At 42.0% G+C, this 23,472-nt stretch overlaps 1 protein-coding gene across 2 annotated transcripts in view; it reads right to left on the bottom strand.

Annotated features, from left to right (window-relative positions):
• The window catches only part of CUNH10orf67 (chromosome unknown C10orf67 homolog), a 167,526-nt gene that overhangs the window by 134,275 nt on the left and 9,779 nt on the right, over positions 1-23,472 (bottom strand). For both annotated transcript variants that reach the window (XM_040451222.1, XM_040451221.1), the window contains exons 2-4: positions 16,010-16,130; positions 7,854-7,997; positions 6,088-6,162 (exon numbers count right to left, since the gene is read on the bottom strand). In XM_040451222.1, coding sequence (XP_040307156.1) covers positions 6,088-6,162; positions 7,854-7,997; positions 16,010-16,130 — 340 coding nt within the window. The remainder of the gene's footprint in view (positions 1-6,087; positions 6,163-7,853; positions 7,998-16,009; positions 16,131-23,472) is intronic.

Here is a 23,472-nt window from a genome sequence, read left to right as displayed (position 1 = left end):
GAAGGCCACAGAATGGGATGATAGAGTAGGGAGAGACTGCATAGAAGATCTCGCCTGGGTGGTGGTGGTCACAGGGAGCCTGAGGAGGCGCCATTTGAGCTACAAGATGAACATGAGGGACAGATGGTTCCAGGCATTAGCCCCGAGGCAGGAACGTACTTGGCAGGGTTGAGGGTATGAAAGCTACAGCAGAATGAACCTGGAGAGCCAACGGGGCAGGGTCACCCAAGGCCTGGAAGGCATAGACCAAGCACGGGAGCTTGGACTCCACCTTGAACTCTGAAAGGCACTATGGGTGGGGTGGGGGCTGGGCGGCTCAGTCAGTTAAGCACGGGACTCTTGAAATCGGAGAGTCGTGATCTCACCGTTTGTGAGTTCGAACCCCACTTGGGCTCTGTGCTGACAGTGTGGAGCCTGCTTGAGATTGTCTCTCTCCCTCTCTCTCTGCCCCTCCCCCATCTGCACAAGCTCGCTCTCTCTCAAAATAAATAAACATTAAAAAAAAATAATTTTAAAAAGGCCATCGGAGGGTTTATGAAAGAGGACCAAAGCGTTTTTCAAATATATCTACTTTTTTATGATGAAGCATATGCCAAAGTAGAGAAAATTATAATAGTCTGTTACACACTTATCTACCCGTTTTGTGCTTACATATTTTTATGAGAATCCTACACATCTTGCCATTGATCCCTGAACACTTCCAGTTCATCTCTAATAATTAAAGGTTTCTTTCCTTCTTCTTTTTAAGAAAATTTTTTAATGTTTTATTTATTTGTTTATTTATTATTTTTGAGAGAGACAGAGTGCGGGCAGGGACGCGGCAGAGAGAGAAGGAGACACAGCATCTGAAGCAGGCTCTAGGCTCTGAGCTGTCAGCAGAGAGCCCGATGCAGAGCTTGAACTCACAAGCTGTGAGATCATGACCTGAGCTGAAGTCAGACGCTTAACCGAATGAGCCACCCAGGTGTCTCCTCCTTCTTCTTTTTTTTTTCCCTACAGAATCATAATGCCACCATCATACTAACAAAATTGACGAAAGGTTTCTTAATGTCATTTAACAGCCAGTCCATATTAAAATTTCTCCAACTTTTCTGACAGTTGGTTTGTTCAAATCAGGATTCTAACGAGCCCCACAGATTGCATTTAGTGACACGTCTCTTTAATGCTTTTAATCTAGAGCAGAACTTGGTTCCTTTTGTCCCTCCCTCCACATCCAACATTCTTCCTTAAACCACAGTTAGTGCCCTTCTTCCATCCTTCCCTCTTTCTCATTCTTCCTTCTATCTCTCTCCAAGAAACATTTATTAAAATCCAAGCACAGTGCTGGGCACTGAGGAAACTCGCGGTTTCTGTCTTCCTAGATGGTATATCTACCTGAGTCTCCATTTCTCCAATGTGCTATTAACACCGTTACAGGAGTAACCAACCCGAAGGGTACAAAGGCACCTCTCTTTCTCCTGCTCAGAAAATCCAAGCATTTCCCATTTTCTGTGGAACCACGTTAGAGACATAGATGGGAATTGGGGTCCCAGTTCCACTGCTGACCAGCTCTGTGGCTTTGGGTAAGTTGCTTAATGTAGCCATGCCTCCGTTTCCCCGGTTAGCCAAGGAGGATCCTACTGCCCACTTCAAATGCTTATATCATACAGTTGAACCAGCAAAAGATACTTGGACTTCATCTCTGGGCACCACGTTTTGGATGAGCCCGAGAGCATAGGCACTTTGGTAGCAGCCTAATTTGCCTTCTAATTCGCAAGAGCACTAGGTTAGAATATGAGCCTGTGACATGGTTCCTATTATTACCACGTTAGGAAGTGAGGATTCGATTTGGGGCCCCAGTTCTTGCTACTTGCTCATGTGAAGACCGAATAAAACAATGTATCTAAACACCTTTGCGTGGTGCCTGGCACAAAGAAAGCACTCAGTAAGGCATTGTTCTTTTACTATTGTTAACACACATATAAAAATAAAATAAATAACTGAAATATACCTGTGCAAACTTTCATGAATTCTCCTGTTACTTAGTTTCACAGAATGTTGCTGGGTAACCTCTGGTTGGTGCAACCCAGGAACTGAATTTTTAATTTGATTTCAACTTCATTTTTAATAGCCACATATGGCTCCTAGCTACCATGTAGGGCAATGAAACGGTCAGTGACCGACCAGGTCCTACTTGCCTTTTCACATGCTATGGGACGTGGGAAGCCAGTTTGCCTAACCAGTTTTGCCTCCCCCGTAATCTTCCTTGAGGCAGCAAAATTTCTCTTTTCCATTTGGGTGAACCCTGTCCTCAATATCATCTCCTGAGATGCATAGGTCACTCTGGCTTGGCTTGCGGTGGGGGCGGGGGAGAATCACTAGGCCAGATTGGTCAGGGTCAGCCTTGAGACTCTGTAGGAACTATTTAGAAAGAGATGCTCTAAGGTTGCTCTGGGGGGAAGAAGATCTGCCTGGAAATTAAACCTTCAGAGAAGAAGGCAGAAGCAGGGGATGGACGGTTGCTCGATAACATTATTTGAGCACCTAGATCCAGCTTTTCCTGAAGTCATTACTATCATTACACTGTTCAGTTACATGAACCAATAAATTCTTTTAACTAATGCCAGTGTAATTAGCTATGTGTATAACTTGCCACTGTAAACATTCTGACTAATATACACTATGCTGTCTACTTGGAATCCCTTTGCATTTCTTGTCTACAAACTGAAAGCTTACTTTAAAACCTACCACAGGGGCGCCTGGGTGGCTCAGTGGGTTAAGTGTCCGACTTCGGCTCAGGTCACGATCTCATGGTCCGTGAGTTCGAGCCCCGCGTCGGGCTCTGGGCTGACAGCTCGGAGCCTGGAGCCTGTTTCACATTCTGTGTCTCCCTCTCTCTCTGACCCTCCCCCATTCGTGCTCTGTCTCTCTCTGTCTCAAAAATAAATAAACCTTAAAAAAAAAAATTTAAAACCTACCACAAATATCACCTTCTCTGTGAAGCCTTCCCAAAGCACAAAGGCAGAAATAATTGTTCCCTTTGTGGAATTTACATAACTCCTGTTACGTGTTTTTCTCTGCACTGAACAAAGTATATTATGGTTTAGTTTATAATCTTCCTCCATTTACCCCTCTTCCATCTCTGAAATGTCAGTGTCCAGCATATCTCAGCACACAGCATGCACTCAACATGTAAATCGAAGATGAGTTTATTTGACTTTAAGTTATCATAGCCTAGGGGCACCTGAGTGGCTCAGTCAGTTACGCATCTGACTTCGGCTCAGGTCATGATCGTGCGGTTCGTGGGTTTCAGCCCCACATCGGGCTCTCTGCCATCAGCTTGGAGCCTGGAGCCTGGAGCCTGCTTTAGATTCTGTGTCTCCCTCTCTCTCTGCCCCTCCCCAGCTATCGCTCGCGTGCTCTCTCTCTAAAATAAATGAACATTAAAAAAATAAAATATTAAGTTATTATATAGCCTAATATTTTACGCAGTTTGTTGCTGCCTTTATTTGTTAAAATAAGTATTTTGTTATGGTGAACTATATGAAATTGCCGATATTTGACATTTCGGGCTCCAAAAGTGGCAATTTCATATTGTCCAACATAATAAATATTGATAATTATTATAGATATCCTAAGGGCACTTTATCGTATCTGAAGTCCACAGTCAGTGGACAGAAAGATACAAGCCTGAATGCTAAGATGATAAAAGAGAAGAAAAAATTTACCAGTACCAAGGACTGTCATGAATATGTGAAAATGTTTATTTATTTATGTGTTTTTAAAGGTTTATTTATTTATTTTGAGAGAGAGAGAGAGAGAGAGAGACGGTGTGAGCAGGGAAGGGGCAGAGAGAGAGGGAGAGAGAGAATCCTAAGCAGGCTCCGTGCGGCCAATGCAAAGCCTGTTGTCGGGCTTGAACCCACGAACCGTGAGATCGTGGCCTGGCTCAAAACCGACAGTCGGACACTTAACCGACTCGGGTACAGTTGTAAGGGCCTCACAAGGATCAATTCGCTTCATCTTCATAACAAGCCTAGGAGGCAGGTACTGCTATGATCCCCAATGGACACATGAGGAAACGGAGGCAGAGGGGTTCGGTATTTTGCCTCGGGTCGCCGAACAATTAAGAGACAGAGCCAGGATTCTAACCCAAGTAGCCGGACTGCAGGGTCCTTGTTCTGAAACACACATTACGCTAACTCTTACCCATGATGCTCCATTGTGCTGGCAGAACTCTGTCACCCAACAAATGTAATTCAGAAACTGCTCACTGATGGGAGTGCAAGGAAGCCGTCCCCTCTATTTACTGCTGCAGAATACATCTTCCCAAACATAGCGGCACGAAACCACAACTGTTCCTCGTGCTCACGGGCTCTGTGAGTCAGGGGGTTAAGACAGGCACAGGGGGATGGCTTGTCTCTGCTCCATACTGCCCGGGACCTCAGACGGAAGGACGAAGCGGCCGGGGGCCGCGTGACTGGGGAGTTGAGCCCAGGCGGACCTAGTGTCCACACGTGGGTCCTCCGAAAACCTGGGCCTCTCGCGGCTCGGCAGCTGGATTCGGAGAGGGCGAAGCCAGAGAAAACATTCCAAGGGTAGAAGGGTGGAGCCTCAAGGCTTCTCTGGACCTGGTCTCCGAGCTGGCGTCACTGCCCTCACCTGGGCTACAGACCAGCAAGGCACTGAGGCCAGCCCAGGTTCAAGGAAGGGGAGTCAGGCTCCTGCTCCTCCTCTCCGTTGATGAGGGGCGAGGTAACACTGCACGTGAGTGGGACACCGTCCCAGCCACTTTAGCAAACGACTGGTGCGGAGTCAGAGAGGCTGCTGACAGGGCAGTAGGTCCAGCTGTAGGTTACGGAACAGGCAGCCAACAGTGGCTTCAACAGCAAGAGGGGTAATTGTGTCTGGAAACGAAAGGGCCAGGGGCAGAGCGAGTCCGGGGCTATTTAGTGGTTCAGTGATATCATCCAGGAGCCCAGTGCTTTCCATCTTTTCACTCTGCCACCTGTACGTCGCACATCCAAAGTGTCTCAGTCCTTCATTTTCGGTTGGCCGCGGCAATCCCGAGCATCAGAAGGAGGCAACGTGTCAAGCAAAGGAAACGAAGGGTATTTCTTCCCACGGGTGGCTTTACGCGCCCAAGAATAACCTCGGAGCCCACTTAGCTTCAGCTCACGTTGGTCAGGGACCTGACCTTGCCCGTGTTCCCGCCGTATCTGGAAAGGGCTCAGGGAAAGAAAGGGCCCAACATCTGGGCCCCTTAATACTGTGAAGAGAAGTGAGAAGCGTTTCCACTAATAAAAAAAGGAAGAGCGAGAATCACTCCTGAGTCACCAGTGTCTGCCACGAATGTGGGCAGCTGTCCACCTGTTTAGCAGATATTAGCTGATCGCTAACCACACATCGGGCCTGCTAAGAGGCAGGCAGAGCAGTGAGTAAGACACAGCATCCCTGCCCTCCTAAGGCTTGCAGTCTGGTGTGGACCAGAACACGGAACAAGCAGTTATAAATAAGTACAAATGTGGCAAGTGCCAAGGAAAAAAAATGCACGTAATCAACGCACAGTTTGCCACAATAAAAATACTTCTTCCGGAGGTTTATTGACATGAAAGACAAGGTTCCAGTTATAAAATCTAAAAGAAGCACAAGGTCCTTCCTAAGCCTGCAGGGTAGGCACGGAGAACGATGAGTTTTCCCAGTATGGAGGAGAATGAAGCACCGTACCTGGGGAATAGATGAGTCCTCATCAAAAGAAAAGGGACTCGACCGAGAGTCAGAGACGATTCATCGGGATTTACCACAGACCCAGTGAACCCTCTGAGACTAGCCAGCCTTCCCTCCAACTGCACGCTCACCAAACAAACCTTGGATTATTCCCTCACTTACCCGCATTCCAGGATGGAATTTTCCAGTGTCTGCAAAGGTACATCTGTCACCATAAAGTGTCATTTTGGTCAATTTAATGTGCGTGTGAACCGTGACCTGAAAACTGAGCAAACAGCTCTTCAAAGCCAAAAACACGGACGGGGACCCCACAGTGAGCCCCACTCTGTGCAATCCCAGGACGTGACGCTGGCCTGGTCCGTGACGGCACTAAAAACCCACCTTGTACGTTCCTTTGATAACAGCTATGGCATCAGCCAACTGCTGATTGTAGCATTTTCTTATGATGTCCTCATTCTGCAAACCAAAAAGTAAATATAATGAGCACCATAATGTAGCTTCAAATATAGCTCTCACACCTACTAAGGGACTCCACATAAAACCGTCGTTCAGATCACCACAAATCTTGTGAACACTTCAATTTGCAACCATTTCTCCTACACTAAAGCTATTACACTGCAGTCGATTTTCACTTACACTTAACCAAAGGCAATAGAGAGCTCACATGGATAAAATAAATACAGATCGTCTGAGCATGTTCTTTCGCTTTACATATCTTTTTAGTGTCTTCCTGGAACTGCTTTTAAAAGTAAGAAAATCTACTTATGATTCATATCTTGTCCCGGTCCTAATACCTTTTGAATAGGATATGCTCATAGAAAGAAATCTGGAGCCACTAATCCATCAACCAGAGTGATTTTCTGATTAATCGCATCACTTGACCACTGTTTTGGATAACAATGAAAGATAGTACGTTAAAAAAAAAACCTCATAAATCTTGATTCTGATGTCAATTCTGATTCCAGCATGGAGTGCAAACAACGATTAGGTTTTAGAGTCGGACAGAATTGGATTTCAATATCATTGTGCCACTTTCAATCTGTCTGACCTGAAGCAGGTTACCTGACCTTGGCATCTCAGTTTCCTTATCTGTAGATTAGGGATGATCAGGTTTCATTTAAGCATTGACTTAAGGAGGAAACACATTTAAAAGGCTTAGTGTGGGGCACTTGGGTGGCTCAGTCGGTTGAGCGTCCGACTTCAGCTCGGGTCATGATCTCGTGCTTCATGGGTTCCAGCCCCGCGTCGGGCTCTGTGCTGACAGCTCAGGGCCTGGAACCTGCTTTGGATTCTCTGTTTCCCTCTCTCTGTCCGTCCCCCACTCATGATCTGTCTCTGTCTCTCAAAAATGAGTAAACATTAAAAAAAAAATTTTTAAAGGCTTAGTGTGGCTCTTAGAATGGTGAGATGAGATTTTTGTTTTATAGCTGAGAAGTAACAGTACATGTTCTTTTTTTTTTTTTTTTTTTGAGATAGAGAGCAGGGGTGGAGGCCAGGGGGAAAGAAGGAGAGACAGAATCTCTCAAACAGGCTCCATGTGTGGAGCCCAACATGGGGCTCGATCCCAAAACCCTGAGATCACGACCCAGGCCGAAATCAAGAGTCGGATGCTCAACTGACTCAGCCAGCCACTCAGGCGCCCCCCATACCTGTTCTTAATGACAGATACGTACGCTAACCTGACCAAAGATTTTAGGAAACTCCTTGAAACAGCAGAATTTTCAAGCCTTTGGCTCCTACAGAGATAATAAGCACAAATAAGATGATATAAAATTGTGCTTAAGAGTCAGATCTCAAGCATCAAACTGGCTGGCTGGGAACATAAACTGTGATGTTTTGTTTTAACCGGTGGCCTTGAGCAAGTGAATTAAACTTTCTGGGCCTCAGTTTCCTCATCTGTGAAAGAAGGATAATAATAATTGCACCTACTTTATGAGGTGAGTGTGAGAATTAAATTAATTTGTGTACAGAGCACTCACAAAGTTTCTGACACAAAGTAAAGCTATTATTTGTATTATCTACTCTATGAGACACAACATAGGCAAATAAAATCGCCCTCATGAGTTGCTAAATTCAAAACTGCACTAGGTATCCACCTAAGCAGGCGATCAAGCCATATAAAACAAAGGAAATGAGAGAGTTTGTACCTCTTGATAGTGTTTTTCGATTGTTAGGATCCTGTCATGTAGAGCAGTGAACAGGTTGAAAGACTCCTCTTTAAGACGGTCCTCAAACTTCAGCTGAAGCAGTTCTCTGAGGAACCCAAAATCCACCTGAAGAGATCTAATGACCTAAAAATGGGAAAAACATACATTGTTGTAGAGAGTAAGGGCGCTCTGTGTAAAGGTTCTAGCACATTGCCTGGTTCCGGGCACAGAGAAGCAAATTTTGCCACCGCAAGGTAAGCCTCTTTGGCAAACTGATTATTTTAGGCTGATTATTTTTAAGAAACTGCAAACACAGGAGAAGCTCTGAAAACTGAGGATAAGCTTCCCTTTTATAAGAGACATTTACATTTATAAGGGAAATCACCACTTGTAAGGGTGTCTCTTTAGCTGTACCAGCAAGAGGGGCATGATGCAAAATCTTTAGAGACCCTTTTTTTTTTTTAAGTTTATTTATTTATTTTTGAGAGAGAGAGAGAGAGAGGGAGAGGGAGAGAGCGCACGTGAGCAGGGGAGGGGTAGAGAGAGAGGGAGAGAGAGAATCCCAAGCAGGCTCTGTGCTGTCAGCACATAGCCCAAAATGTGGGACTTGATCTCATGAACCATGATATCACGACCTGAGCCAAGATCATGGGGGATGCTTAACCGACTGAGCCACCCAGACTCCCCTAGAAAGTCTTATGTTGACTTAACTCTGCATAACTACCATACCCTTGTTTATTGAGCTTTTCCTGGTAACCTCCCATAACTGTGCCCTACCTCCCCCAACATCTTCTTTTGTGTTTAGTTGAAGGTGGTATTTAAGGTGATGACTTCCACCATTTCAGCGTTACTCAGTTTTTCTGGGTCTCTCCCATATATGCAGGGGGTGTACGTGTCACAAAATTGTTTGATTTTCTCCTGTTAATCTGTCGAACATCAATCTGATTCTTAGACCAGCCAGATGAATATTGAAGGGTCAATAAAAATTTCTCCTCCCCAACATGAGCATATGGTCTGGAATGTGGTCAGGGGCTCGTCCTGCCTTTTAAGAATACCTCTGAAATATGGTGCACATTGGAGAACTCCAGTTAACTTGCTAAATTAACATATGCTAATGAAGTAAGGGAGAGAAGGTTCCTGGTGGTTTCTTCCTAAATGGAATAAAATACCTGGGTTATTAACAACAACCCTTTATCACACCTCAAAAAGTATCATCCAAGATGTGGATTTTAAATCAGAAAAGATAGGAAAAAATTCATATTTGTTGTGAATTTACTAGCCAAACATTTAAATATATAACTAGCATGGTGACTAAGAATCATTTCTGATTGTCATCAAAACATACAATGTGTTTTGGTGAAGATATAATGGCCAAAAAGCTCCCGAATGTGGTGAAAGATAAAGACTCGAGATGCTGAACAAACTTCATGCAGGATAAATACATATGAACCACACCTAGGTACATAACAATTCAACTGCTGAAAACCACAGGTAAAAAGAAAATCTTTTTTTAGGGGCACCTGGATGGCTTAGTCATCGGTTTGAGTGCCCAAATCTTGATTTTGGCTCAGGTCATATCCCAGGGTCATGGGATTGAGTCCCACATCAGTATATCAGTATGGAGCCTGCTTAAGACTCTCTCTCTCTCTCTCTCTCTCTCTCATTCCCTCTCTTCTTCTGCCCCTCTCCCCTCCCCTCATGTGTACACTCTCTCCTTCTCTCTCTCTCTCTAAAAGTAAAAAAAACAAAAAACACTTTTTTTTCTTAAGTAAACTCTATGCCCTATCATGACCTTGAGATCAAGAGTGGCATACTTTACCAACAGAGCCAGCCAGGCGCCTCAAAAAGAAAATCTTGAAAGCAGTCAGAAAAGAAAACAAGTACATACAGGGGGAATAACTTTTGAAATGATTGATGTTTTCTCATTAGAAAGTATGGAAGTCAGAGGTGCAATGTTACAGCGAAAAGTAAAAAAGTACACATCAGTCAAAAATGCTATAATCAATGTAACATTTTAAATAAAGAAAACTATGAGAATTCATTGCCCAAGTCAAGAATTGCTAAAGAAATTCCTTCAGGCTAAAAAGAAATATTACAAGCTGGAAACTTAGATTTTCAGGAACGAGTGAAGAGCATTGGAAATAGTAAATATCTAAGCAAATATAAAAGACTAGTTTTACCTCTTATTAGTTTAATATATATAGGAATGTTTAAAAAGATTTTTTTAAATGTCCATTCATTTTTGAGAGAGAGACAGAGTATGAGTGGGGAGGGGCAGAGAGAGAGGGAGACACAGAACTTGAAGCGGGCTCCAGGCTCTGAGCTGTCAGCACAGAGCCTGATGCGGGGCTCAAGCTCACGAGCTGTGGGATCACGACCTGAGCCAAAGTCAGACGCTTAACTGACTGAGCCACCCAAGAGCCCTCAGGTTGGATTTTTAAAACCTGCTATATATAACTTGTAAAAGACATACTAAGACACAACACAGAAATGAGGTCAGTGTAAGAATGAGAAAGATTTATCAGGCAAACACTATATCAAAGAATGTTGATATAGATATATTAGTATTGAAGAGAATGGTAAAAATATAGATATAGATATAGATGATATAGATATAGATATAGATTCACATACATATAGATTCATATACATATATACATACACGTATACACATACATATATATTCACATACATATATGTTCATATACATATATATACACATACACATATACACATACATATATATACGCTCTCAACTATTAACAAGTGCAGCTTATCTTTAATTTCCCATATCCAGGGCACAATGACAAAGACCGACCTCACACGAACACAAGTTGCAAACAAACACCAAATAATTTGTCTCACAAAGAGTTTTTACTGACAACAAAGGACTGAAGTTAAAAATCAACAACATAAGAATAACTAAAAAGCATACTTGGAAAATGTTAGAATATTTCAATCTAATACCGATAAATATTAATAGCAATAACTAATAAAAATAATTAGTATTATGAATACCAATAAAAATACTATATTTCAAAATTTGTGGAATGAAAGTAAAAAAGTACTTTATGGGAAATATAAGACTGTAAATGCTTATCAAAGGAAAGAGGGGGCCTCAAAAACAATGATCTATAGGCTTTGGTAGCTGACAACCCAATATCCATTACACTGGTTCTTCCTTACTGAGAGGACCAGGACTTTTTGGAACAGAAATATGTCTAGTTAAAATGCTCTCTTCTCTAGGGGCACTTGGGTGGCTCAGTCGGTTAAGCGTCCGACTTCAGCTCAGGTCGCAATCCCGGAGTCTGTGGGTTCGAGCCCCACGTCAGGCTCTGTGCTGACAGCTCAGAACCTGGAACCTGCTTCGGATTCTGTCTCCCTCTCTCTCTGCCCCTCCCCCGCATCTCAAAAATAAATAAACATTAAAAAAAATGTTCGCTTCTCTAGAACCCCGTCCAGTCAAAGGGGTCAAGGGATACAGTTAAGGCCAACGATCAACAAGCTGGGGTTTTCTATGGGGTTTTCTGCTTTCCTCACATGGCTGCCGCCCCCTCTACTTCTCTCATCTTGTCCTTCCTCCATGAACAGCAAATGGAGACTGGAAGTGAAACAGCCATCTTGCTACGATGAGGTCAGAATATGAAAGCAAAACCATGCACTAATAATGGAGATTTGAAAAAATAAAACAAGTCTGGTATATAGATAACAACAGAGAGCTACTGCCCCAACTATGGATTATCTAACTCTAACTGACTTACGGGATTAAAGCACGATAGTTGCATTTTCTTTTTTTTTATTTTTTCTTAAAAAATTTTTTTTTAATGTCTTATTTATTTTGGGGAGACAGAGAGACAGAGTGCAACCAGGGGAGGGGCAGAGAGAGAGAGTGAGACACAGAATCTGAAGCAGGCTCCAGGCTCCGAGCTGTGAGCACAGAGCCCGACGCGGGGCTTGAACCCACAGAAGGACCATGAGATCATGACCCAAGCTGAAGTCAGATGCCTAACCGACTGAGCCACCCAGGTGCCTCTTAAAGTTTTTTTTAATGTTTTATTTATTTTGGGGAGACAGAGGGACAGAGTGTAAGCAGGGGAGCTGCGATAGCTTCATTTTCTAAAAATAGAGTGATATGCCATCCTAACTGACACTGAGATCCAACTCGAGCAATGAGACAAAGGAAAACAGAGCAAACCCAAAACAGCAGCAAAAATTAAATAATAAAGATAAGAAATTTATGTACTAGAAATGAAGATATGAGGGAGAGGATTAATAAATCTAAAAGTTGAGTCTCTGAAAAAATTAACGATATAGATAAAACTGCCAAGATTCATCTAGGGAAAAACAAGTGTGCGGACAAAATTATAGTTTTTTAAAATATATAACTACAGGGGCGCCTGGGTGGCGCAGTCGGTTAAGCGTCCGACTTCAGCCAGGTCACGATCTCGCGGTCCGTGAGTTCGAGCCCCGCGTCGGGCTCTGGGCTGATGGCTCAGAGCCTGGAGCCTGCTTCCGATTCTGTGTCTCCCTCTCTCTCTGCCCCTCCCCCGTTCATGCTCTGTCTCTCTCTGTCCCAAAAATAAATAAACGTTGAAAAAAGAAAAAAATTTAAAATATATAACTACAGATACAATAAAGATTTAAGAATAATAAGAGAAGACAGTAATTTAAAAATTTGCCATTCTGAATACTTTTGTAGAAAAACATAATGTCAAAACTCACCCAAGAAGATTTAAGAAAACCTTAATATATCCATAACAAAATCAAAATAGCAATGAAAGTAGGCACATTCAGTTTTACAAGTGACTTCTTTTTTTTTTTTAATTTTTTTTTAACGTTTTATTTATTTTTGAGACAGGGAGAGACAGAGCATGAACAGGGGAGGGTCAGAGAGAGGGAGACACAGAATCCGAAACAGGCTCCAGGCTCTGAGCGGTCAGCACAGAGCCCGACGCGGGGCTCGAACTCATGGACCGCGAGATCATGACCTGAGCCGAAGTCGGACGCTTAACCGACTGAGCCACCCAGGCGCCCCACAAGTGACTTCTAACAAATAAAGAAACAGGTAATTCCAACCTCATGTTAATTATTCCAGAGAAAAGAGTCAGGAACATCTCACAACTCATTTTATAAAGGTACTAAGACCCTGGTGCCAAGATTGAACAATAGTGTAAGAAGAAAAGAAAATTACAGGACAATCTCTTAGGAACATAAATGAAAACAATCATTGGTAAAATGATAGCAAATGATGCAGAAAGCAGAAAGAATTATTATGGTCCAGCTGGGTTCATTCCGGGTTTACTATTCAAAAATCAGTTTTCCTCAACATCACTCGTCATCAGTGAAATATAAATCAAAACCACGGTGAGATACCACCTGACACCTGTCAGAATGGCCAACATGAACAACTCAGGCCACAACAGATATTGGCGAGGATGCGGAGAAAGAGGCTGTCTTTTGCATTGTTGGTGGCAATGCAAGCTGGTGCAGCTGCTCTGGAAAACAGTATGGAGGTTCCTCAAAAAACTAAAAATAGAACTGTTCTATGGTCCAGCAATTGCACTACTAGGTATTTATCCAAGGGATGCAGGTGTGCTGTTTTGAAGGGGCACCTGCACCCCAATATTTATAGCAGCACTATTGACAATAGCCAAAGTATGGAAAGAGCTCAAATGTCCATTGACAGGTAAATGGATAAAGGGGCGCCTGGGTGGCGCAGTCGGTTAAGCGTCCGACTTCAGCCAGGTCATGATCTCGCGGTCTGTGAGTTCGAGCCCCGCGTCGGGCTCTGGGCTGATGGCTCGGAGCCTGGGGCCTGCTTCCGATTCTGTGTCTCCCTCTCTCTCTGCCCCTCCCCCATTCATGCTCTGTCTCTCTCTGTCCCAAAAATAAATAAAAATAAATAAATAAAAAAAAAAGAAGATGTACACACACACACACACACACACACACACACACACACACACACACACTGGAATATTACTCGGCAATCAAAAAGAATGAAATCTTGCGATTTGCAATTACGTGGAGGGAACTGGAGGGTATTATGCTAAGCGAAATTAGAGAAAGACAAATATCATATGACTTCACTCATATGAGGAATTGAAGATACAAAGCAGATGAACATAGGGGAAGGAAGCAAAAATAATATAAAAACAGGGAGTGGGACAAAACATAAGAGACTCTTAAATACAGAGAAGAAACAGAGGGTTGCTGGAGGGGTTGCGGGAGGGGGAATGATCTAAATGGGTAAGGAGCATTAAGGAATCTACTCCTGAAATCATTGTTGCACCATATGCTAACTAACTTGGATGTAAATTAAACAATAAACAAATTAAAAAAAAAGATTACTGGAATAAAAAAAGAAATCAGTTTTCACCACATCATCATGTAAAGGAGAAAAGCCATAATGATTCAGTAGATCCATGAAAAGCATTCAAATCCAGTCATTCATGATATTTTTTCAAATGCCTCTTATTAATTAAAAATAGAGGAAACACTCTTAATCTGATTTAAGCATATCGTATCAGAATTTGGTTCAGCTATATCTTAGAACTCCAAATAACAGAAGTGTCAATGAGAAATTATTTCTCTTTCACTGGAAATTGATGTGGGCAATCAGTGGTGAAAATGACACAAGTCCCTCCCATTCTATCACTCCGCTGCATGCACTGCCTCAAAATCACGGTACGAACATTAGCACCCATGTTCTAGGCACAGAAATAAGGAAAAGAAGGAAAGGAAGGGAAAGAAAGTGGGAAGGAGGAAGGAAGGGAGGTAGGGAGAAGAGGTGGAGGAAGGAGTGAAGTAGCAGAAAATGAGTTCACATGAACTGTTCACTAAGGAAGGTTCCCCAAAGTTGCCACATAATATTTCCACCTAATTCTACTGACCAGCAGTCAGTCATTTGGATGCGCCAAACTGCAAAGGAAATGAAGTTATAAAACTGTTCTGAAGGCATTAGGAAAGACAATAAATTAGCAAGTATGTAAGGAAATAACTTTCAAAAGTTATGAGTTGGGGTGTAAATTGGTACAATCTCCGTGTAGGGCAATTTGGCAATATCCTTCAAAGTGACTAATGGATACATCCTCTGACTCAGAAATTCCACTTTTAAATTTATGCCACAAATTTGCTGGCCTATGAGTATGTACAGAATTATTCATCGCAGTAGAAGATTTAAGATGACCGAAACGTCCATTAATAGAGGGATAGTTAAATAAATGATGCACATTTTATGATATGATGTACTTTTGAAATAGGCAAGTAAACTATGTATCAATATGGAATGATTTTCAGGTTATATTGTTGAGTGAAAAAACAGAAACGAAGGACACAAGAGTATTTATAGTTGTATGCTATCCCGTGTGACAGTTTTATTGATTAGGGACCTTAATAACTCTTGATATCCGATGTGTATGAAATGTGCTGTTTCTTAACAATCAAGAAAGATCCAGAGGAAATATGATGGAATGTCAAGATTCGACAAAGCTGTATGATGGGTAACCCAAGTTATTCATTGTAGTATGTGCCACATTTTTCTACACACCAAAAGTATTTTACAATTTTTAAAAGGTATCATAAATAGTCTATGGCCATACCAGCCTGAACGCGCACGATCTCGTCTGATCTCGGAAGGTATCATAAATAGAAAATGTTCACAGATGTCAAAAGAATTTCAAGGAGAGTAACAACACACTTTGCAAAACATATATGCGCATGATGTAAATACAAGCAGCAGTGTATACAAATTATTAAAAAAAATACAGCTCTCATCCAATTCAGCTTGTAAAAGATGCTAATATTTAAAATTTTTTAATCAGGGGCGCCTGGGTGGCGCAGTCGGTTAAGCGTCCGACTTCAGCCAGGTCACGATCTCACGGTCCATGAGTTCGAGCCCCGCGTCAGGCTCTGGGCTGATGGCTCGGAGCCTGGAGCCTGTTTCCGATTCTGTGTCTCCCTCTCTCTCTGCCCCTCCCGCGTTCATGCTCTGTCTCTCTCTGTCCCAAAAATAAATAAACGTTGAAAAAAAAAATATTAAAAAAAAAATAAATAAATAAAATTTTTTAATCATTTCCATTCTGTGAAGGAAAGAGACATAAAGGTAAACAACACCTAAAATAATCTCAGAAGTTTCTAAATGAATCCAGATTTACCTGTACTAGCTTCTCTGTAGATGAACTCAACTCTTTCAATGGCAAAATTTCATTGGAATCTGTTTGAGTAGCATGGTCTGTGCTGAAAAAGCCAATCTTCAAATCATCGGAAATTTTAAGTCTGGAAAAAATAAACAGAGATTAAAAGTGCTTTATAGAATAGATATTTCCTTTTAACATGTGTGTTATTACAGATATTTTTGTGTAAATCATGTTATATGTATTTTTAAAGTCTACCTAGTTTGAAAGAGAGAGAGCGAGCGTGCTTGGGGCAGGGCAAAGAGACAGGGAGAGAAAGAATCTCAAAGAGGTTCTGCACTGTCAGCATAGAGCCTGATGGGGGCTTGAACCCACGAACCGTGAGATCATGAGCCAAAATCAAGATTTGGATACTTAACCGACTGAGCCACACAGGTCCCCCCAATCATATTATATTTTAAAGATTCAAAGGGACCTGTGAGGTGAGGAAAGTTCTGAATTAGCTGCTTATGCTTTGGGGTTTTCACCAGGACTCTGCTGGATTATCAGATTCCTTGCACTGGGCATATTGCTCTACTGGTACTCATCTTAATTCCATTCTCTGAGTTATGATCAGTTTGAGCCTCCTTTTAATATCCTGTCTATAGTTTTACCTGTGCTACTGCTTAAACCCATTGTAAATTATACACAGGCATACAAGCAAAAATACTTTGAGATAGGGGTTCTTGAAATGTGGCCTGAGGGCCCCTGGAGTTCCAGGACACCCTTCCAGGGAGTCCACAAGGTCAAAATTATTTTCATAAGAGTATTAAGATTTTTTTTTTTTTTTAAGAGAGAAAGAGTGCACAAGCAGGGGAGAGGGAGAGGGAGAGAGAATCTTGAGCAGGCTCCATGCTCTGGCAGGACTGGATTCCACACGGGGCTGGATTCCATGACCAAGGATGGGATCATGACCTGAGCCGAAATCAAGCCAGATGCTCGACCAAATGAGCCACCCTGGCACCCCGATAGCATTAAAATTTTATTTTCCTTTTCCACCATCACGCTCTCCCAAGCGTTCGGTGGAGTCTTCCAGAAGCTACAGGATATGTGAGCACAAGACATGAATGTAGAAGCAGATATGAGAATTCAGCTACTCCACGAAGCCGGGCACTGAAAAGGTTTGCAAAAATGTAAAGCAATGACACTATACTCATTAAAGTTCTTGTTTTCAAAAATCAAGTTCATTTTTCTTTAAACTGTGTTATTTACATTAGCATAGAATTGGTTTACCATTATTTTCAATGAATTAATTTACATATATTCTTTACTTCTCCTTGTAAAATTCTAATACGGTTACCATGAATAGGCATCAACTAAAGCTCTTTGAGGTCCCCAGGAACGATCACAGTTCCCGGAACCAAACAATTTGAGGATTCTTCTTTGGGATCATGACACCACCATACTGTATTTGATTTTCAGACTCCGTTTCTTGAGAAATCTGAGTAGGCAAGGAGTTTAAGTATTTGTAAACTCTTCCTACTGACCTTGAATGATGGCTATCGTAAACAGTAAAAAGAAAGCCAATTTTCTGGATTCACTCCGTCAATGTGATCAAACTTACCACAACTACCAGCTTCTAAAATGTCAGCTCAACAAAGAAAGCCATGAAAGCCCGAGGAGAATCACCAGACTTTGCAGGGCAGGCCCCGAAGAAGACAGAGTGCTTCTATCTTCCGTTGTCTGCTGACCAGCTGACCCTGCTGGGAGCGCCCCCCTGCAACCCTTTCCCTCCTTATTTGCTGGCAGAGTCTCACATGTATCTCCCACAGAAATCAGGGCAGGGTGATCATACTCCCAGTGTCGAGGGTAACTCTTGTCTTGTCTCCATCACAGAGATCCCATTCTTCTGGGCAGATGTTTTAGGGGAGGGTGTGGAACTTGCTTCTGGCAAGAATGACCCGAGGAAAGATATGTTGGGGGCTTGTGGGAAAGCTTTTTGCACTCCGACACCGACAGGGCACGAGGGGAGAGTTTTCCTCTGTGACCGAACACTGCCTTGCGTGGAAGCGATGCCAAGAAGTGCCACGGCCATCTGGTGACCACAAGTGGGGCCAGTCAGAGGGCAAAGCTCGTACATGAATGATGAGCTGTTAAAAAAAAAACAAGTAATTTTCACTGATGACTTTGTTTAGCCATCGAATCAACTAGCTCTAAAGCCCGCCATACCTCTGGTCTTCCTGCATCATATAATAAACACACCAATTGTTGAGAGTTTCTGTTAATCGCGGCTGAACACTTCCTGGTATTCCAGCTATGTGATACGATGTAAATTACCTAACCTTTCTGGACCTTAATTTCTTCTTATGAAAAAAAAATTAGTGCCTATTTCATACAGTTATTGTCAGGATTAGTGTGTTAATACCCAGAAGCACTTTGAATGATGCATGTCACATAGTAAGCCCTTAAGAAATGTTAACTGCTGGGGCTCCTGGGTGACTCAGTGGGTTAAGTATCCGACTTTGGCTGAGGTCATGATCTCACGGTTCGTGGGTTCGAGCCTCGCACGTGGCTCTGTGTTGCTAGCTCGGAGCTTGCTTCAGATGCTGTGTCTCCCTCTCTCTCTGACCCTCCCCTGCTCACACTCTGTCTCTCTCTCAAAAATTAATAAATAAACATTAAAAAAAGAAATGTTCACTGCTATTGGTGTTGTGGTGGCAATTGTTACTATCATTATTATGGTCTGAAGTATCATTTTTTCATCACGTTGGGAAAAAACCATTGTAGTCTAGTAATATTCAACCAAGAAAGGCTAAATTTAAATTCATAAATTTTTAAGCACTTAAAATAATGATTTTCAACTACTCCCACTAAATTTTCAACTCATCTTCCGCACACTTATCAATATCAGACTGATGACAAATCTCATCAGTATGTTATCCAGATGGGGAGGGAGCACCGGTAATGCTGTATACCTCAGTTCCAACTAATATTTCCAGTGTTTTTCCACAGAAAATTGTATTTTAGATTTGGCCGAATTTCATTTTAGGAGTCTGTATCTTTTTCGCACTAACACAGTACTATTGGAAGAGGCCATCTCCTTGGTCCCTGAGTGTCCCTGTACATTCTTTCTGCGTATGCCAAGAATGCAAAATCTTGACCACTCTTTCCGCAGGCCATTCCTCAGAGTTGAGTTTGCAGTGAGCAGTCTTGAAGGATGAGGTAATGCCTTTCCTCTGCCAAGAAGCAGGCTGATACTGTTTACTATAAAGAGTGGTGAGCTCAGGGGTCCCCTCCTTTAATGCAACACGCTGTGTATATAGGTATCTATGATGGGTCTTTAGTGTTACCCTCATGGCACTGCGGGGGCATGGCAAATCATCAGAAATAAGCATGAAAGTCTGGATAGTGCTTTTGCAATGATGATAAAGTCCTTTGTCTTTGACCCAGGAGTCTTGTGTCTTCTGCTGACAGCCATGAAACAAGCAAACATGTTAGCTTATAAGTAGGGTAAGATCTCAAACACTGCAGAGTCCTTGACAGGTACCTGACCCATAAATCCTCTCAATAAATGCTTCTTGTATTGAATTTTTAATATTTATTTTATTTTTAAAAAGTTTTTTATTTAAGTAATCTCTACACCCAACATGGGGCTCAAACTCATGACCCTGAGATCAAGAGGTGCATGTTCTTCTGACTGAAACTGCCACACACCTCTGAATTTTTTTTATGACTAAGATATAGCAATTAACTAAAAAGATCACCAATATTTAAAGCTTTGTCTACCTGACATTTACAACCATTTTTGAAAATAATTTGCGAAAACCACCAAGTTGTAATTATTATGTTAAAATTCAGTATATTTATGTATATACTGTATATTTATGTATTTATGTATAAATTCAGTATATTATGTTAAAATTCAGTATACTACACTATAGAAATGGATGAACCTTATTATCTATGATAAGAATCTTTTTAATTTTTTTAATGTTTATTTATGAGAGAGACACACAAGAGCATGAGCAGGGGAGGGGCAGAAAGAGAGGGAGACACAGAATCCCAAGCAGGCTCCAGGCTCCGAGCTGTCAGCACAGAGCCCGAAGGGGGGGAGGCGGGGGGGCTCGAAATCACGAACCGTGAGATCATGATCAGAGCCAAGTCAGATACGTAACTTACTGAGCCACCCAGATGCCCCTGAAATCTGTTAAAACATGATATAAAAACAAAATCATTTTACTTTCAAGTAAGCATCCCATAAAATATAGATAATAAATGTTTCCTAAAATTACTACAAGGCTCCAAATTTCTCTCTTTTTAATCTATCATTCCCATTATCCCTAGAGGTATTTTACAAAAACCTTGGTTGTTTCACTATCCTGCTATAAAAGACTTTGACCGTCTTCCCTTGTCAAAGAGAATTAAATACAGTCTTCTTATTCTGACCTTCAAAATACGGGTGCAAACTACTTGTTTGAGCTTCACACATGTAACAAAGCATAACTGAGTACCTATTTTTTGCTAGACCCTGTTTTGGGCACCAAAGCTAACAGGAGTGGACAAGGCAAAGTCTTTGCTCTCACGGAACTTACATTCTAAAGGGAAAGACAACCAGTAAACAAGTGAACAAAAATATGTTATATACTCTGAGGCAGCGATTAACTCATCTCTCATTGCATATACACTATGTACCATGGTCACCTATTAAATGTTCTCAAAATACATCTGTACCTTGGTAGTACCCGTAGCCTAAGATACAGTCTCCCCACAGTTTCACCTGTTGAAACCATATGTAGTCACTATCTTTTCCAACTTCCTTTTCCTTCCATTCCCTTCCCTCGCAAGAGTGGAGGAATCAACATCGTGGTCAATGACAAGAGTCAACTTCCCCATGAGAAAGGTTGGAAGCCATGCAGGGGAAAAGGCCAGTAGGCCCAGTAGCCAAGAATGTAGGGTAGCGTGAGAAACAGGAACAGCATCGCAGAGCCAAAATGATCAGGAGACTTGGGTACGTTAATGTAATGGATGTAAAAAAGAATGATGAAACTAGGGAACCAGCATTTGGCAACCCCCACAGAGGCGACTCATTAAGGTGGGAGTCGTCAGTGAACAGGTAAGGCTGGTCAGCGGAATTTTGATTAAGAGAATTTTTCTTAATCAAAATTTAAGAAATTGTTTCAAAAACTTAAAAACAGAACTACCTTATGTACTGGCAATCCCACTTCTGGGTGTATATCCAAAGGAAATTAGGTCATTATCTCAGTATCTACACCCCACGTTCACTGAAACATTATTCAAAATAGCCAAGAGATAGAAACAACCTAAGTGCCGATTAATGGATAAATGGATAAAGAAGATATAATGTTTATATACGATGGAATATTATTCCACCATAAAAAAGGGTAACTCTGCCATTTGTGTGACAGCATAGATGAACACTGAGGCCATTATACTACGTAAAATAAGATAGACAGAAGAAGACAAATACTGTATGATCTCACTTATATGTGGAATCTAAAAGAGCCAAACTCACAGAAACAGACAAAGGAATGGTGGCTGCAGAGGCTGAAGGGTGGGGGAAATGGAGAGATGTTAGTCAAACTCCCAATTTTAAGAGAAAGAAGTTCTGGGATCTAATGCACAGCGTCGTGATTACAGTCAACAGTACTGTATTGTATATTTGAAAGTTGCTAAGAGAGTGAATATTAAATGTCCTCACACACACACACAAGTAATTATGTGAGGTGATGGATGTTTTAACTAGCTTTATTGCAGTAACCACTTTATAATATATACATATACCAAATCATCACATTATACATCTTAAACGTACACAATGTCAAGTGTCAATTATATCTCAGTGAAGCAAGGGGGGGGGGGCAAGAAAAGGACATTTTGTAATACCTACTCACAAAATAAAATTTTTCTAATGCTTATTTATTTATTTATTTATTTAGAGAGAGCACATACACATGGGGGAGGGCCAGAGAGCGAGGGAGAGAGAGAATCCCAAGCAGGCTGTGTTCTGTCCCAGTAGAGTCCAACACGGGGCTCAGTCTCACAAATTTTGAGATCATAACCTGAGCCGAAATCAAGAGCAGGACGCTTAACTGGCTGAGCCACCCAGGTGCCCCCCAAATAATAATTTATTACAAAGGGAAGAATGGTAAATTTATGATAGAGAACCCTGGCAAACACCAACCCAACAAGGTCAAAGTTAAAGCCCCAATGGGGAAACAGACTGAATGACATTTGCCCACTGAAGTTGATGCCCTGGAAAGAGCCTATCTCCATTTCTGGGGCATTCCTGCCAAAAATGCATAACCTGAGTCTGGTTACAAGAAAACATCAGATAGAGGTGGTCATCCTACAAAATCTGAAGTCAATACTTTTTTTTTTTACAAAATTTTTTTTTTTAACATTTATTTATTTTTGGGACAGAGAGAGACAGAGCATGAACGGGGGAGGGGCAGAGAGAGAGGGAGACACAGAATCGGAAACAGGCTCCAGGCTCTGAGCCATCAGCCCAGAGCCCAACGCGGGGCTTGAACTCATGGACCGCGAGATCGTGACCTGGCTGAAGTCGGACGCTTAACCGACTGCGCCACCCAGGCGCCCCTGAAGTCAATACTTTTTAAAAGTGTCAAGGACATAAACGCCAGGGAGAGGCTAAGGAACTCTTCTACACTGAATGTGCCTGCAGGGCCAGGATAGCTAAACACAACACATACGTAGATAGGATCCTGAACAAAAAAGGAAAAAGTTATTGTTAGTACACCTGGCACAACTTGAAGGGGCCTGTTGTAGTGCTGGGCTAATGTCGGCTTCCTGATTTTGAGAGCTGTGTGCTAGTTATATAGGAGAATATCCATTTTAGGAAAATCGTACTGTAATACCTAGCAGTGGTGGGCACCAATTCTAGAGTTACTCTCAAAAGGTTTCAAAAAGACTAACAATAATGAGTGTATGAGTTTTTATATGTGTGAATGTGTACAAAGGGAGGGGACAAGGAGGAGGAGGAAGCAGGGAGAGAGAGGAAAAACAAATATGGTAAAATGTTAAGAATTGAAGAATCTCAGTGAAGGGGATATGAAAGATCTTAGTTCTGTTCCGGCAACTTTTCTGTAGATTCAAAGTAATTTCAGACTAATCTTTTTTTTTTAAGTAGGTTTCATGTCCAGCATGGAGCCCAACGGGGGCGAGGGGGTGGGGGTTTGAACTCACAACCGAGAGATCAAGACCTGAGCTGGGGCACTTGGGTGGCTCAGTCAGTTGAGCGTCCAACTCTTGGTTTCAGTTTAGGTCATGATCTCATGGTTTCGTGTTTTCTAGCCCTGCATCAGGCTCTGTGCTGGCAGCATGGAGCCTGCTTGGGATTCTCTCTGTCCCTTTCTCTCTGCTCCCCTCTAATTTGTGCTGTCTCTGTCTCTCTCAAAATAAATAAATAAACTTACTAAAAAAGAGAGAGAGAGAGAGAGAGAGAGAGAGAGAGAGAGAGAGAGAGA

This window comes from Herpailurus yagouaroundi, unplaced genomic scaffold, assembly GCF_014898765.1.
Source record: "Herpailurus yagouaroundi ecotype Mexico unplaced genomic scaffold, PumYag 203, whole genome shotgun sequence".
Taxonomy (NCBI): domain Eukaryota; kingdom Metazoa; phylum Chordata; class Mammalia; order Carnivora; family Felidae; genus Herpailurus; species Herpailurus yagouaroundi.
Note: the sequence above shows the minus strand (reverse complement) of the source record. Positions and strands in the feature narration are given on the sequence as shown.